We start from the raw sequence: 18,947 nt of genomic DNA on the forward strand, positions 1-18,947 counted from the left end.
TCACTTCTCTTAACATTTTTCAGGTTCTCAAGATTTATTGAAAAGTAATGACCCACCTTCTTTCTTTTTGTTTCAAAGTTTTTGCTCTTTTCTTGCTGTTATTTTATGTTCTTAAGCTTTGAGAGGTAAAAAAAATAAAATTTTTAAAAGGTGAATAGGTTTAACAACATCAAATTTAAATATTTAGTCAGATATACCATTGTGGAAAGCTCACAAACTATACAGCTGAAATTAAGATATGGATAAATTCCTAGAAAAACACTAGTATGCCAAACTGATTCTATCACAATCCTAAAACATGAATAATTCACACATTTTTTAAATAACTAGTTAAAATATTTAAAAAAATTATGGGTGGGAATGATAGCTCATCCCATAGTCTAAGCATTTTTTTCCTGAAGTTATTTTCAAATGCTTCCATAGGTATCCATACCAAATGATTTTATTTATTCATGTATGAAATTCATAGTTATTTTTATAGTTTTCCCATTGTTTACAATTATGAATTAGCAATTTTGTTAACACTTGGTTATTTTAAAGAGCCTTAATCTTTTTATGCCTTGGAAGCTGTGACTTGTTTCTTGTCTGAGGTTTTATCTTTTTAGTCATTGCTAAAATAAAGGTTTGTGCTTTTTTATCTTTTGGGTCTCTTTTACATTTAATATTCTATAGATACAAAAGTTTATGTTATTGCAAGTGTTATCAAATTTGTCTTTTCAAGTAATTTGACAACTGTCTTCAATAATTCAATGTGAATTCAAGTTTGTAAAAGGTTATTTAATATTTCATCTCTTTGTTTGAAAGGATCTGAAGATGAAAAATGCAAAGTGATTATTGATGTCTTCGTTATTCTGGCTGCAAACTGCTCATAAAGTGTGAACGAACTTGAAAATATTAGTTATACATGTGGGTTCCCATGTGAAGGCCCAACAGAGGTAAGGTAAATTTATGTAGTGATTCTTTATTTGTTCTGTTAAGTTGTAATTGTCAAATTTGAAAAAAGATAGAAATGTTCAGGATATAGATCCTTCAATGCTCAAGATGTGCATAACACAAATATAACATAACTGTAAATAAGTTCCTGGCAATCTACTTGGAAGTAAGTATTACTCATGTTTATAATATGAACAGGTAATAGGAAGTTTGAATAATTGTTTTATTCCTGTTTCTTTGTGTCACTCAAGTTGCTATCTGCTAAGTGACCAAAGTCTCTCAAATGAGGTTGTGATAGTGTCACTTTTTTGTTTGAGCATTTTGTTGAACATCATGATTAACTGCCATTGTACTTTGGGTGTAGTTTAACCTTTGGGATGTTTCTAATCTTACAGCAGACTTACTGCTTATAATTGTGGGAGATGGGACAAGAATAAAAGAAGAGAGGCCCTTTGTTTCATACTCTCAATTCCATCTTCCACAAATTAGTGTTTTATTTTAAATATATAAAACCAAGTAACAAAAATTTAGGATATTAACTTCAAACAACTTAAAAATATTTTGTTAAAATGATTGAGGACTTTTCTAAAAAGTTAGAGTTAATAAAATATTTGTAACATTAATAGTATGCATACAACCCAACTGGTTCAATTTACTTAAAAAAATTCTAATTTTGTGCTTTATATATCATTATATATCATTTGTCTTTTGTTCTGGGATTGAATCCAAGGGTGATTTACTATTGTGCTACACATACCCTGCCCTTTTTACTTTTTATTTTGAGATAGAGTCCCGCTAAATTGCCCAGACTGGCCTTGAACTCATGATCTTCCTTCCTCAACCTCTTGGGTAGCTGAGATTAAAGGCATGCATTACCGTGTCCAACGTAAAACAATTTAATAGATATTCTAAGTTACTTTCTTCATGAATATATCCATTAAATTGAACATCATTGCTTACTTCAAATTCATTCAGAGGTTTCAACTGCAGTCTGACTTCAAATCCCTCAGACATTTAATTTAAAGTATGACCCAAATCTATCTTTTGTACTTTTTTATAATTCATACATATATGAAATAAGCTCCATATATATTACATGTATGTATTTTGCCAATCACAAGCAGATGACTATGCACACAGATGATTAAATTAATGCTTTAAGGCATATTTAGCTTTATCAGCATATTAAAGATAATTTTTCAAGAAATTTACTAATTGAGCAACTATAAATTTTTTCCTAGTAACAAACAAATAAAGCATATTTATTATCTTGTACACATATTTGGATTTCTCTGTACCCACTAGAATAATTACAAACTTAAACAAGATCTTTCTCTGAATTCAAGAAAATACAGAAAGATTGCAATCCATAAACATTTTAGCTATATTATTTTTCATGATCACATTTTATAATATTGCAACAGATTTTAAGATAAAACATTTAAAGGTGCATCACTTAAAGATATCTTTATGTATATTTTCCATTTATAAGGACTAGAAGTAACTTAAAACTGTTTAGATGCTAATGTTTACATGCTTTCTCCAATAAACATCATTCAGTTAATCAAAGATAATTTTATTAATAAATTATATATCAGTGTAAGTCCTTAGTGTTGATTAAAGATGGAGAATTGCATCTTATCCCATCATGTTAAGTTCCTATGATTTGTAGTATCCAAAATAAAACTTTCTAGTTATCAGTATAGTAGGATTGATAAGAATTCACAAGAGTAAGTTCTTTAATATTACATCCTTTATTAAAATTTCAATTATTTCAATTTCACATTTTTATAATTTTAGACAATCTGAGTAAATGATGACAGAATGGTTCTTCTAAAGTTAAATTAAATCATTCTAACTTTTCTAAAATGTTATTTTTATCAGCAAATTTTATGAGTTATTTTTACATAAATAAAATTCTTTTAAATATTAAACCAAATAAATTGTCCTCTTTGCTCACATATTTTAAAAATTAACACTTTTGATTTTAAGGTAAGAACTCTAGTTTCTTTTCATGTGAAGGACTAACTATAATTCAAACATAATAATATGATTTTCATGTTCTGTAAAGTTTTGGCAAAGTAAAACATATACATAAATTTTTTAATCATTTTTCATTTCTTGTAAATTTTTGAGTCTATCTGAATCACAGTCCTAAAATATTCATCTAAAAGAGGGAATGGGATTAGGAAAGACAGTACAATGAATAGGACATAACTTTCTATGTCCATATAGGAATATATGACCAGTGAAACTTTATATCACATACAACCTCAAGAATGGGATCCTAAGTAGAATAAGTTATACTCCATGTATGCATATGTCAAAATATACTCTATTCATGTATATCTGAAAATAACAAATAAAAATAGAACATATATGGACAATTGATTTCAAATTATTCCTAAATAAAGAAAAAAAGTAAGTGAAGGGGAACAAAATATTGCAAAAAATTACATATCTCCATCTTCACTCCATCTGCAAACAGTAGTAGATGCTTATATGTAGAAAAGACATTTTAACAGTTTTATATGCATACACAGTACCATAGAGACATATGCAAAAACACACATGCACACAAACGAGTTGCGATGGACAGTTTAACCAGTAACTCACAAACTCCACAATTCCCTGGAGCCATATAATTAAAAACATAGTGCTTATTAATCTCAGAAGTATAAAAATCAAAGAGAAAGTCTTAAACTTTTAACAGAGTAATCTCTTAGACAACACACAGGAAAGAGAATCACCTCATCAGGATTTTTCCCTTTTTGTTTAATTGCATCTGTCAAATGAACAATGTTATTCATATCAAAATTTCCCTTGGGTGACTAATGCAATTTCAAATTATCCCTTGAGAAATTATATCTATTAAAGAGATATGTACATGAATTACAACATGAAGGAAGAAATGTGCAGTGGTAATTAATAAGAAACTGAGAAGAATACAAAAGAACTTATATTAGCAAGCACTGGTATAAAGTCATGTCTTCATGTTTTAGTCAACTTTTTTTTTTTTTCCTGCCATGATCAAGAAGACCTTCCAAGAACAATTAGAGAAGGAAAAAATTATTTGGGCTCATTGTTTCAGAGCTCTTGGTTTGGAGACAGCCAACTCCATTCCTTGTTAGCAAGATGATGGAGAACATTGACACAGAACATCATGGTGGAAGAGTCAGGTAGAGGAAAGTGCTGGGAACATGGCACTGGGAAGCAGAAAGAGAGAAAGACAGTTCTCTTCTCACCAAGGGCAAAATATATACCCCTGTTACAATCCAATTAATCTCTCTTGAAGGATTACTGCACTAATTATGTTAAAGATCCCATAACCCAATCATTCCACTTTTAACTTTCTTGCATTGTCTCATAAATTTTGGAGAATACATTCCAGAACCTTCCAAAGACCAGTCAGTTCCAACTGAGGCCCCAAAGAACTTTTGAAAGATTTTAGTAAGGTGTAAGAACAATTTTGTCTAAGGAATGCCTGATTGATGTGGCCATCTAGACAGGGATAGTCATGGAACCTATACCTGTCTTTTCCCGATTGTGCACATTTTACTTTGACGAATATTGTTCTAAGTATCCATGTCTCTACATATCATTTTTAAGGAGTCATTCCTGCCTAACTCTCTGTGAAGTAGCTTCTTATATTCTTATAATAAACAGGGCAAAAATTGTGCCATAAATATCATATATTAAACATTACTAAGATCTCACAATGACTCCTTTGCTGAGTGATCCTATATATTAAATATAAAATCTGACAAAATGACATAGAAAAATACAAGACTTTTCCTAAACTGAGAGTTGTCCTACTATAGCCATGATTGCTTACTTTTATATGCAAAACACATTCTGCATGTATACTGTAAATATCTTTCAGATAGATTAGCTTCTATATAACAGAAATTATTTCCGTGTTATTGTGTTAAGTTTGTAAGTGATGAGAATGGAATATAAGAAAGGGAATTTCCACTGACTCTAATTTATTTTTTCCCTTGTGAAAAAAACACTTTTCATTACCTAACCTTGTGATTTTATTACATTTTTAATTTAATTAAGCATTTTAAAATTTCTAAAAAGAAGTCTCATTCATTTTTATTTTATTCATAGTATTGAAATTATGAACAATATAAAGTACTATGTGTATAAATAGATATTTATATTTGTGTGTATGTGTATAAATATATATACAACATGTATAGTTACAGGATTTTCTCAAATACTTTTTATTTCTTGTTGTGACTTCTTTGATATGCATTAATAGATCACAATCATTTTCTTTGATCAGAGAGTTCTTTGAAAAATCTGATGAAACTAAGAATAGTTCCCTCACAATAATTTATACACATAAGTACCATATTTGCATAAAATTTCCAAGAGATAATACACTCCATTAAATAGATCCTTGATTTAGATATAGATATGAGGAAAACTGATTAGAAAACATTTGTTCAAGTTTTTTCAGGGTTCGAGGTGTAGCTAAGTAGTAAAGCATATCCTTGGGTCACTTCCCAGTGCATACACACATACACACACACACACACACACACACACAGACACAAACACACACACACATACTCCCCGCCACATGTAGAAATCACAAAGTTTACAACAAAAATAAAAGTAAAAAAAACTAACAGCCCAATCAATAAATGGCCAAATGAACTAAACAGACATTTATGTAAAGAAAAAAATGCAAATAGCCAAAATATATGACAAATATTCAACTTCCTTAGCAATTTGGGAAATGCAAATGAAAACTACACTAAGATTTTATCTCACTCCAGTAAGTGTTGTAATCATAAAAAATACAAGTAAGAATAAAAGCTAGTGAGGATGTGGGACAAAGTACATTTGTACATGTTGGTAGGACTGCAAATTAGTACAGTCACTTTGGAAAGCATGTAACTCAACTATCCCACTTCTTGGTATTTATCCAAGAGAGTGAAAAAAAATTAAAAAAACATACTATAGTAATACATGCATACCAATGTTTATGGTTCTGCAGTTCACAATAGCCAAGGTATGGAACCAGTCTATCTAGGTGTCCCTCAACAGAGGAATGGATAAAGAAAATGAAATTATGTCATTTGCCCATAATGGATTATAGGGAACATTCCTCAAGCTTATCTGACAGCAGTCGCTGACACCATGGTCTAAGTAAGTCAAACAGTCTGAACAGAGAAACTGAGGTAATGGTAAAGACTTGCCATGGAATGAAGGTCTTTGTAGCTGTTGAAACTGAGTTTGAGCTGAGGGGAGGCCTCGTTCTGACATACATCACACAAAGCTGTGATGTGAGCTCACTGGCCCACACTGACTTGCTGGAGCTTGCCATTCCCCCAGTCCTTTGTCTCAGACCTGTTGCTGGGCAGAATTGCTTAGGCATGCTTGGTTTGTTTACACTACCTGGACCCTCGACGTATAGTTCACCTATAGGCTGACTCTGTTATACTTTAACAAGCATGTTAACCTGATTGGATAATGTGCCTATATATGTCCTGTGCAACCCTAAATAAAATTAGATCCGTGCCTTCAGAGCTCAATCTCCCATGCCTGAGTAAGCGCGCTGGGTAGGGCTAGGTAGTGTAGGCATCGCCATCCTCACCCTCAGCAAACCCGTCTCTGAACATCTACAATGAATGGAACAAGAGAACATAATACTGGCTGAAATAAGACAGATGCTGAAAGTAAAGCATTGAATGATTTCTCTCAAATGTGAAAGCTAGAGAGAAATAAGAAATTTTAAAAATGGGGGAAGGAAGATTTCAGGAAAATAGAAAGGAGAACAGTAGAGTAGAGGAAGGGGAACAAGGGGAAGAGAGGAGAGAGGGGAAAAGGGAGGAATAAAGAGAATGAATTATCTAAACTATGACATGTACGTGTATAAACATATCATAATGAATTCTACATTTATGTATAACTATAATGAATCTATTAAAATAAATTTAAAAAGTATAATGGAAGGACATTCCTTGTTCCTGTTCAATTATGCTTTCTGAAAGTGATAGAATAATGGGTGACAGTATACAAAACACATAGGCCTGGGAGACCTGAGTCTAAATGCTGGTTCTGCCACTCATAATGAGTGTGAACCTTTATTCAGAATGTACCATGGGTTGAGAATCATGCTATGTGCTGCTTTTAGTGCTGACTTCTTGCTAGTTGTGTAAACTTGGGCAGTCATTTAACCTTTTACCCTCATGAGGACTCTGAAAGTGGATATTTTCCATCATTGCAGTATAATTTCTATGCAGAAACTGAAGTGCATAGAGATGAAGAATTTGCTTAAGATCATGTGATAAATACCTTTGAAAACTGCACATTTCTTGTCTCTTACTCCAAATTTTATTTGCTTTCAAATATAATTCAGTCTTCAGTCTCAAAAAAAAGAAAAAAAACCCCTCAATTTATTTGAAATTCCAGTAATAATTACTGTGAAAATTAAGTAAAAAGTAAAGTGTATATTCATTGAAAATTCTAGTGAGCCCTACTTTGAATTCTGTACAATTATCTCCTCTTGTAAGAACATTGTTCTTTCCCAACAATTGTTCCCAACTGTGTTTTTCAGTTACCTAGATTTATAACATTTATAACAGTGATAAACACAATGATTCTTTAGTTTATGACATTTTTCTATTATAAATTATCAAATCCTAAATTCTTTTATTTGAGCTTTAGTTAATATAGTATAATAAGCCAGCTAAGTCTTCATAGATTCTAGGTTTAGTGTAATTAGCTATTAGTCCCTACTTTTTTTTCTGTGTGCTCTATTGAACTCACCAAGACTGAACTAAAAGATGCAAACAGATAAACTAATAGAGAAAAAGCTATGCTTTTATCCAGTATCTGGGAAGTTGTGCTCTTTAAGACCTTCCATGGACCAAACAGATAATTAATTACATGTATTCCTGATTACTCTCCTGAAATAGGCAAAATAAACAAATAGAAAGTATGGGAAAAGCACTACCAGTGGGGCAGTGACTACAGGAGCAGCTCTCAGAGACACACAAGGAAAACCTGAATAAAATGCAGGGACAAGTGCACCCAAAGTCAATCTCCAAGTTAACCATGTTGAATGTGTGGTCTCACCTACTTTTCAGAAATCCACATCACTTAACCCTACAAATTGACTGTATGTGTAAAAAGTTTGACAACACTGTGCATACTAAAGTCCAATGATAATGTTAAAATTTTGAGATCTTATACCAAAAATCAAGAAAAAGACTATTAATATTTTTATGTGTGTATATGTAGCTATATATACAGAAAATAAGTGAAATGAATTTTAGAATAAGGATAACTAAACTATATTGTTTTCATAATTAAAGCAAATCAGCTGGGAGGACTTCCAGAGCAATCAAGGTAATGGAAGGCATATGAATCCAAACCTGTCAGTACACTGTCTACAAAACAATAAGGCCTAAAGAGAGAGAGAGAGATAGAGAGAGAGAGAGAGAGAGAGAGAGAGAGGGAGAGAGGGAGAGAGGGAGAGAGGGAGAGAAGCAAGAGAGGAGAGAGAGAAAGAAAAAGAAAGAGCTAAAACCAGTAAACTCTGTGATTATGTCTTTTGTACTTATTGATAATTTGAAGTGTTGGTGTTTTGTATTTTCTGGTTATGCTTCAGGTGAAGAATTTATACACTGGCTTATAATAATAATAAAATTCCAAATAAGGTTATAGACTAGAAATATAGAACTACAGGTAGGTTTTCTTCTTCCCTTTGATAGTTTTTCTAAGGTAATAAAAGATTTTATTTTCATTAGAAATATATACTAAATTTTTGGGGACAATGTGCAATATATCTCAAATTTCAGAAAGTCATACTAATATTATGTGTGTTTGTGAGTGTGTGTGTAAAGAGAGAAGAAAATAAAGTCATAAAATGCTAACATTTGTTGTTTCTTATAGGTGTTTACTTAATTTTGTAAACTAATTATAGCAGTGATCCTTTAATTTAAGAACTTGTACAATACGTTCTGAATCTAGGAAATCATAATATGTTCAAACTATTGGAAATAAAGTCCTTCCTCCATTGTAAACAAATACACAGATAATGTCTACAGCTTCAATTATAATATTTTACCCATAGTTCATATGTAAATGGCATTTGAAAAAATTCTCACTTATCTATCCAGGTTTAAAAGCTTTTGTCCTTTCTAGTGGACTTGACAGTCTTACTTGACTTGAACACAAAATAAAAATGAAAAGACAAATTCTCAGTTTACTCTTACCCAACAAAGACTAGATCTCTGTAAGTCATCATACTTTTGTCACCAAGGTTCAGACCATGAAACCAAATTCTTAAACATTGTTTTTATTGATGGAAAATAACTTCCTGGCTATAAACAAGATCAAAAGAAAATATGGAAATATCCAGAGGAAACTAATAAAAAGAGGGGTGGGGAATTAAAGTTTTTTTGCTGTATTGGAGTTATTTTTAGCAATTAGGAAAGAACAGTCTGGGTTTAATTCTCAATAAGAGATGTCTTATCTGGTTGCAAAATTCATCTCTTTGTCAAGATAATCCAGTGGGGATATGTGGGATACTTCCAAAATGGTTAAAATAATTTTTTAAAAAATCATAAAATTATGACTTCATGGAAATATAAAGTAAAAATGTATTAAAGGCATTGTTTAACTCATTTTTAATAGTGAATCAAATAACATCTTATGGTTCAAAGGAGAATTCAAATACCCCTCAAAGAGAAAAAAATTTTATGATACATAGGCAAATTTTTCATGGATCTATTTCTCCATTCAATATTTTCACAATATCGTTTAACATTTAAGGAACATCTGTAAAAATAGATTAAAATAAGCAAAAAAAATTTTAAAATATTTGTGTAATTAATGATCATCTGTTTAGCTTTTGTAAAATGTATGTTTATCATAATTTGATATTTGAGTATGAACTGTATATGACGGCACAAAATGATTATGATGTAAATCAAAACTGAATTTTGTTTACCCTTGTCACAGGAACATACATTTTAATTCATAAAGTATAACTTGAAATGACTAAGATGGTATTTTTGATAGGAAGTAATGTTATTAATGATCTTTTTTTAGATTTTTGCAAAGAGATGCAGTTATTTGAGTGATGGAGATAGTCAGGAATATTGCTGTCTGTGCATTCTGAGAGGTGCTGCCAAAAGGTGTCTACAAAATACAACTATCAAGGGAATAGATGCCAACATGAAGTCATTTATAAAGATGAAGTTAATACCTCCAGGTATTTATATATTGTTTAAACAAATATCTCCGGTCTTTGAAAAACTTCTTATAAGTATTCATAATTGAATCATTTCATAATACTATGTAGCCATCGTTGTTTTGTTTACAATTTTTGAGTACAAATATCAAATATTTACATATCCATATATGATTGATATATATTGTTTCTTTACAGACTCATTATGTATACTAATGGTAGCCCCCCCAACACACACACACAAAAGATGATTTAATAGACCTATTCAGGTGAAACTTTTCTGTATCACACTAAAATTAAGTTAATATAAAATTTGCGGTATATTTTGATAAGTTAAGGTTTATGTGGCAAGTTCTGGAGAAACTTCTAAGAATATAACAAAAAATATAGAAAAAGTAGCATTAAAGTTATCAGAAATATTGCTCTAGAAGGATGGTTTCATTCAATATCTTAAATTTCCATATTAATAAAACAAAGGAGAAAACTAAATCAAAGTAAAACAAGCAGAAGGGAATAAACTATATCTAGTAAAATTATTAAAAAAGAGTACACATAAGCAATAAAGAATATCAATGAAATCAAAAGTTTATCCTTTTATAGTAATAACAAAGTGGATGAAAATTTATCTATATGAACAAAATGAATGAGAATACTGAAATTACTGAAATCAAAAATGAGAGATTTTTATTAAATTAAGTACAGAAAAATTATGACCAGGTTCAGTGGCACACGCCTTTAATCCCAACTGCACAGGAAGCTGAGGCAGGAGGATCAAGAGTTCAAAGCCAGCCTCAGCAACAGCAACAGGAGATGCTACATAACTCAATGAAACCCTGTCTCTAAATAAAATACAAAAAAGGGATGGGGATGTGGCTCAGTGGTTGAGTGCCCCTGGCTCAATCCCTGGTACCAAAAAAAAAAAAAAACTATACAGATATGACTTTGTTGGACATTCTAGCAAATATTTAAAGCAGAATTAATAGACTTTGTTGGGACATTCTAGGAAATTGAAGTGGTAGAGTGTGGCTGGAGGACATGGGAATTGGGGCATGGTTTTGAGTATATATTTGTATCTAGTGAGTGGAGTCCTCTCTGCTTCCTGATCACCATGTAAGCCACTTTCCTCTGCCACACTCTTTCACCATGTTGTATCTGCCTCATCTTGGGCGCTGAGGAATGGACCCATCTCTCTATGGATTGAGACCTCTGAAACCAGGAACCCTCAAATAAACTCTTCCTTCTCTGCAGTTGTGCTGGGTCATTTAGTCACAGCAGCAAAATAGATGACTAAAACAGTGGAATTTATCACAATAATGCAAAGTTGCTGGAACAAACTAAAATCAATTAATGTAATATGCCTTATCAAGTAATTAAGGAAGAAAAGACTAGTTAAATTGCATGATAGGCTTAATAGATGTAGATAAAAAGTATTTAGCAAATTCTACACCCTTTCGTGTTAAACACATTCAACAAGATAATTCAGTGGAACTTTTACAATCAGATAAGTAACATTTAATATGGGAAAGAAACAAAGTGAAATTAATATTATACTTAATGATGAAACAATGAAAATGCAAGTAGAAATAGCATTTAAAACCACCATTATGGTTAAAATTTAAAAAAATTGGCAAGAAAAAGTGTTGATGTTTTCAAGGATATGGGGAAATAGGACTCTCACACATCTCTGATGAGGTTGTAACTTGACTCAATGCTTTGGAAATACTTTTGAGTTCCTCAAAAGTTTAATTGTAGACTTCCCAGATGACCCAACAACTCCACTTTTATATACTCAAGAAAAGCAAAACCAAATGACCAAGATCTATGTGAAAGTTTGTACAGTATTTTTAATAGTCCCAAAGTCCATGAGATGAAATAGGTAAATAAAATGTGTTATATCCATACAATGGAATATTAGTCAGCAATAGAAAGAATTGGATTAGTGATACACATATGGATGAACCTTAAAAAATGTTGATAAGAGAAAGACTTCTTGTTATTGTCAAAATTAGTACAAAGGATGCAGTCTGGCAAATTTAGCAGATGTAAGTACTTCTTTTAAAATTAACAGTCACTCTTCATCAGTTACAACATCCAAACTTATTACATGACATCAGTTACTATATTGACAAAACTCACACAAAAACGTAGAAATTAAAAATATGTTTAAGTTTTCTGTCAGAAAACTCATTATGGTCAATAACAGGAATATATACTGTAAAAATATATAACATATATATTGAATAATTTGAAATATTATCAATGGACTTAGATACTATGCCTTAAATTGACTAACACAATTATTACTCAATTAATTCACACATTCAATGTATTATCAAAATTTAATCAAAGGTTGTTTGATAAGCTTATAAACACATTCTAAAATCTTTAGAAAACAATAATATCTTATAAATCACTGTCCTTTTTGAAAAGGAAGAGTAATCTTTTGGGGTTTCATGTACCATCTAGTATAATAGACTACATGTGAAGACTTTTTAAGAAAAACATATGGACCAAAGAGAGCACTGAGAACACATAACATTTTATTTCCTTAATTGAGACATGTAGCCATAATTTGATGTGAATGAACAGGGTTATTTAGTAGATGGTATTAAGGAAAGAGCTCAGTATGAGATCATAAATGAAAGTAGATTTCAACCTTAGACTGTATATAGAGTCAGACTCAAAATGTATTTAGATTTGAAGCAGAAGGTAAAAATGTTTATATCAGTGAAAAAATATAGAAAAATGTCTTCATGGATTGGGATTAATATTTTTTTCTCAGAGAGCCAGAGATTTATTCAGGAAAGAGATAATTGAGGGAGAATATAGGTTTTTTCAGGGAAGAGTCTTACATTTTGGGGGTAAAGTACAAAATACCATTCAAGGGCGAATGTGGGCCATCTCCAGAGAGAGCAAGATAGGATGAAGAAATGTTTAAACTAAATCCACAAAATACGTCTTTAAATAAAATATTTGTAGAATTGCTATAATATTATATTAAAGGATTTCTTCCTAGGGAAGGATACTACTAATAATGTTAACAGATAAATAATGCATTAATATTTTTTTCTTAAAGTATAATTTATGTGAGTGCAGCATAAAATGCATAATGTAAACAAAGTATTTCACACAGGACTACACTTCTGCCCTAAAGTGTTTAAAAAGCATTTTCTGAAAAATTGGAAAATATTTAGTGAGAAAAAAATAATTTAATTTAAAAAATTCCACAAGCTGTGTTTCCACTTGCATCTTTAGAAATGCTTTTGGTCAGTATGGCATAATATTTCTGAACATTAGGCCCGGAGCATGAAGTGTTCATGACTACAACTTCCTTGGAAGCTACAAATTTATGCCTGAGTCAGCAATCCCTACTTGCTACCTAAACTACAGCATATTGAAACTATCAGTTCATACAAACATCAAATATTTATTAACAACCCCCCAATAGAAGATATTGTGAAAAATGTGGAAATAAATCCTGACACCTGTCTTGAGGTAATTGTAATCCACAGGAAAATTTTTTTCTCTTTAAATCACGTATCATGTTTTTTTCTATTTCATTTAGAAAGCAAAACTGCATTTTCAGAGTGCTAATATATTTGTAATTTTTACTTTCTGAACATGTAAGTAGTAAAGGTGGTAGCAATGTATTTTCTATTCTTCTTTCTGGAAGCTAAATTAAATGAGTTCCTTTACAGGCTATTTTTGGAGAGTCTCAACTTCTATGTAATGCTAAATATAACCAAAACATTATGTTTCAGTTATAAGCAAGACTTCTATTTCAAAGTGTAAAAATCTAAAATCCATGAGAAATCAGGTATAGTTTCAAAGCCTGTTTCTGTTGAGTCAGGAGGATTGTATAAATAGAACTTCATGTGAATTTGCCACAGAAATATATTGTGATCAAGGTTTTTAAAATTTATGACCTAGAAATTCTTACGATTTTAATAATTATTTATTCCTAAGACTATTGCAATTACTGCCATGGTGACAATGATGTTTTATTAATGAGTTGACTTGCTTCATTTGTATTTATATTATTTGGCTCTACTACGTAAACTTTTCTACCTACCAAACAAAAGTCTTATGTACTTAGATTTTACTTTTGAAAAACACCCCAAAACAATAAACAAAAACAAAATGAAAAGTAAACTGAACTCCATATAAAAACAATGTATTTTTTGTATGTGCAAATTTTTGTGCTTAGTTATGACATCTCTAATCCATGTTTTCTCTCCTGGATGGATTATTTTGTCTATAACACTTGCATGCACCCATCTCTTTTCCCTCTTTATCATGCCCTGGAAAAACAAATAACCCTTCTGCCCTAAATTTTACTGTAAAATGACATGGAGGTCATTAATTCATTTAAGCAATTTAAAAGTTGATATCATTTTATTATCCACATGCATGCCAAAAACTAATTATAATAGGCTTCATTAAATGAAGCACTTTTATATAATTAAGTTTCAACTATAGTATGAGTTGAAGCTTAGCTCATGTTTTTTTTTTTCTTTTAGATGCAAACCAATACTTAACTTAGGCATTTAAATCATAGTTTGCCTACATTATAGCTTCATATTCTGTGACTTTTCAAGATTTTATTTCATATCTCAAACAATAAAAAGGTTTTATGTATGTTATATGATTTTTTGCTACCTGGGCCAGATTTTTTATTTTACTTCATAATATCTAAATAGCATTTTATAGGCCTAACCTTTTTACATTACGTTGCAAATTATTTTGTAAGACTTTGAATTTCATGAAGCTGTTTATGCAGTACCTTTAAGAAGATGACCTTTCTCTTCAGTGTAGCTCAAAAATTCAAAATGTATTCAATGATTACTTAGTCAATATAATTAATAGAGCATCTACTGTATGTAAGACATATAGATCATAACCTTAGAACTTAAGAAAATAAGTATTATATGCTTCATTTTTCTTATTCCTAGAAAAATCATTTCTTCCTTTAAAACACCTCTTAATCACTATGAAAACAATAACATTTCAGTATACACTTTCATCAAATAGATTTCTTCTTTTTCTTGTTCAAATTATTACTTGTATCAAATTTAATTACAATTCAGAATTTATTTAATAATACAATTAAAAATACTTTATAAAGTCTTTTTACCAAATTTATTTTCTCAAAGCAAAATTACTTTGAATTTATGGTATATTTTAAATAATAAATATTATCAATAATATATATACAGGTCATTCTAATTCCCACAAGGCAAGTGCATTGATGTTCTTGTCAGTGAATATCTTTCAGATTTCATTTATAGTAGCAATGTACATCCATTAACTTCAATTTTATTCATCATGAGGACAAAATACTTGAGGTAATAATATGTAGTTGGATGATCTTGCCTTCTGGAGGCATCTTGGCAATTTCTAGGGCTATTTCCAATACTCATAATAACTGGCTGGAACACCTGGCACTTAGCAGGTGGGTGGTGAAAAATGAATGTTACATATTTTTCAAGGTCAGAATAATTCCTTGCAAAGTTTTCCATGGTTTGTAAAATTTCCCCAAAGTCTCAACATACATTAGTGTGTATGTAAAATATTTTTATAAATATTTAAGCTTGGTTCTGAACTTCATTTTACACATTTAGGAAAATATTATTATGATTTTAATAATCATTTGATATTTAGGATTGAAAATTTTATGTTAACAAAATCAAAGCTTTTGCAGAAATTTACCAGAATTTTTCAACCATGTTAGAAAAATAATATCATCCTAAATAAATTGCTAATACACAGTTACTATTATCAGTCTTTGTAGCTGCTAACAACCATGGTAATTCTGTGTTTGGGGCCTAATGACTAACCACTTCAATACATTTTCTGCTTAATTACTCATTAGTATTTTTATAGAGAAATGCCTACAGTTATATATATCAATGTTCTTTCACATTCTCATAATATAATAATGGTATTGAATTATTTTAATATGCAATGTGTAGATAGCTTATATATATGAATTCTGTTTGATAAAAAGAGTCCTAAGAGAAACAAATACACCATAAATAGGACATATTTGTCTGACTGACTTGACAGGAGGAGCCCCATGTTGAAAAAAAACATGGAAGAGTCCAAAATCTGTGCAATTATACATGAAGTTACATGAGTTTAAGGATAATAATCTCTATATGTCACTATTGAAGAAAATTTTCCAGGTGATTATGGGGAAATTTTGTTCTCTTTTATATTTTTAATAATGCAAACTGGTGTTAAACCAGTTCACATACACTATATGGCCAGGTGATGCAATTACATAAATGTATTACGTGGTGTATATCAGTATAAAAAGTACTGATTATTTTCTAAAATATTTTATAAATGATAATAAAAAGAATATTTGCTTGTTAATTTGCTTGTCAATAATTGTAATTATCAAAGTTTTTTTTTTCTTACTTGTTAAATACATAAAAATTTCTTAAGGAATTCAAAACATTATTTCAGTGTATTCAGTAGGGCATAATAATCATTCAAATTGACATGAAGTATAACAAATAAGATTCAAATATATTGGAAAAATTTAGAAATATTTGAGTAATATAGTCTTTTAGTCTTCTTTTTAAATTAAATGAAACAACAAACAAACCAATTAGAATATTAGGACAAGAAACCTGCCAAATATGGATGGGAACATTCTGGATATGAATTGCAAATAAATGTGGATTCCACATAAATGTGAATATAAAATTAAACAATCATAAAATTATAACTGCCTACATATTCCAAAAACACAGAAACAAAGACAGTAGAATCAATCATAAGTGCACTGATTTATTTGATTTCTTTAAGAGGAATACAACAGGATGTGGATGTAGCTCAGTGGTAGAGCACTTGCCTAGTATAGGCAAGGTCCTGGGTTCAGTCCCCAGCATTGCAAGGAAAAAAAATTAAGAGGAAAGTGTTTAATTTGAAATTTGAATCAAATAATGGAAATGATAAAACTGAAGATATAATGCACAAAATCTTTAAATCTAAAAGGAATAAAGGGGAAGATACTGAAATGTTACAATTTTCTAATCTTTATAGAAAGATATCAATAGATAGAGTTCATTCATTTGAAGAAATAGAGGCAAATTGATTAAATTTAAAAACTTGTAGAATATGAAAACTAGACAAATATTTAAAAGTATATCAATCATACCATAAACCAATTCACACACAAAATAAATATAATGAAAGTCACACACAGTGGTAACAGAAAACAAGAAGTTTTTATACAAGTGATATACATTAATAATATCTATGACAATACCTCAAATACTAAAATAAAACAAACCCATTTTGTTGTTCTAAAAAGGTCAAATAGCAATTCAAACTAGAAAGAGTAAAAGAAAAAACATGTCAGAAAATATTGGAAAATGCAAGCACAAACAAGGCTAGAACTATGCAATCGGTAAATCAATGCAGAATTCAAGACTGAAAATGTTAAAAAAGATATAAAGTAGTTTACATTTAACTTTATGTATGCAAACTAATAGCATTGTATTAAGATCAAGAATACCTGTTATTAATCTAGGTCCCTGAACGTATTTATGTATAGGAACAAATGACAAATGAGTTAGAATGAACAGGAAAAGAAGAAAGAATTATTATGGTTTACAGATGAAATTATTATAATTCTAGTAAGTTAATATAATTGAACAAAACTACTATAAATAAAATAATTCCATACAGTGGCTTATTGCATAATTGATATAAGAAATGTGTTGGTTTTCAATCAGAAACAAATTTCTCTTTGAAAATAAAAAGAAGGAAAAAGTTTTACAAAGTTAGCAAGATATGTCTGGTAATAAATTTTAATGAGTGTATACCAAAACATTAAAATTCTAATGAAGAATATTAGAAAATTAAAGGATTGTAATTTCATAGCACGTTTTTGGGTAGAAAGAAAATGTTTTAAATATGGAAATCCTTCCAAAATTCTTCTATAAATTCTATACAATATTATTGAAAGCTAAAAAAAACTATTTTTCTTTATAATGAAGATGTGGAAGATAGAGTTTGAAAGAAACAAAAAAATCAACTGAAAAAGAAGAGTAATTCCAATATTTATTAAAACAAAGAATCAAGGCATATTTTGGAGAGTTATATGTAAGCACTAGGAACTACAGAAAAATATTTATGAGTAATAGACATATGTGTTTATGTATATGCATACATACATGTATCCTTACCTACATAAGGAAATAAATTATACCATTAAAATTTATTAAGTATTTCATTTATGAAGAAACTATGAATATTTTATACTCTTAAAATGGAGAAGCTATTCTAAACATGACATGAGATGTATAAGCAATTAAAGAGAAAGATGATTCATTGCTCCATAAAATGTAAAATTTGTTTTCATAAATCCAAATACACTCAAGTATTTGGAAAAATATGTGTAATAAGTCAACCAAAAGAATATAAGTAAAATTTTTAAGTAATTTGTGAATACTTAACTACTTATTAAGTAGTTCCGTTCAGTAAATGGCTTCCCTCCATTTTTCTCAAAATCCAGTAAAAATATAGTCAAAAGAAACAAAAAGAATGGATGTTTTAGCTACTCTGCTGCTGTGACTAAAGGACCAGACCAAACAATTTTAGAAGAGAAGTTTATTTGAGGGCTCAAGGTTTCAGATGTCGTAATCCATAGAAGGCAGGCTCCATTCCTCAGGGCTCAGGGTGATATCATGGCGGAAGAGTAACACAGGAAACCAGTTTACATGATGATCAGAAGCAGAGAGAAAAACTCCACTCTCTAGATACAAAATATATACCTCATAGG

The 18,947-nt window shown here is 30.2% G+C and overlaps 1 protein-coding gene across 1 annotated transcript in view; it reads left to right on the plus strand.

Moving 5' to 3' along the window:
- The window catches only part of Eys (eyes shut homolog), a 1,705,088-nt gene that overhangs the window by 146,956 nt on the left and 1,539,185 nt on the right, over nt 1-18,947 (plus strand). Inside the window, 4 exon segments of the mRNA XM_047559194.1 lie at nt 805-864; nt 925-935; nt 10,009-10,111; nt 10,114-10,171. Of these exon segments, the coding sequence (XP_047415150.1) occupies nt 805-864; nt 925-935; nt 10,009-10,111; nt 10,114-10,171 (232 nt within the window).

Source organism: Sciurus carolinensis, chromosome 7, assembly GCF_902686445.1.
Source record: "Sciurus carolinensis chromosome 7, mSciCar1.2, whole genome shotgun sequence".
NCBI lineage: Eukaryota > Metazoa > Chordata > Mammalia > Rodentia > Sciuridae > Sciurus > Sciurus carolinensis.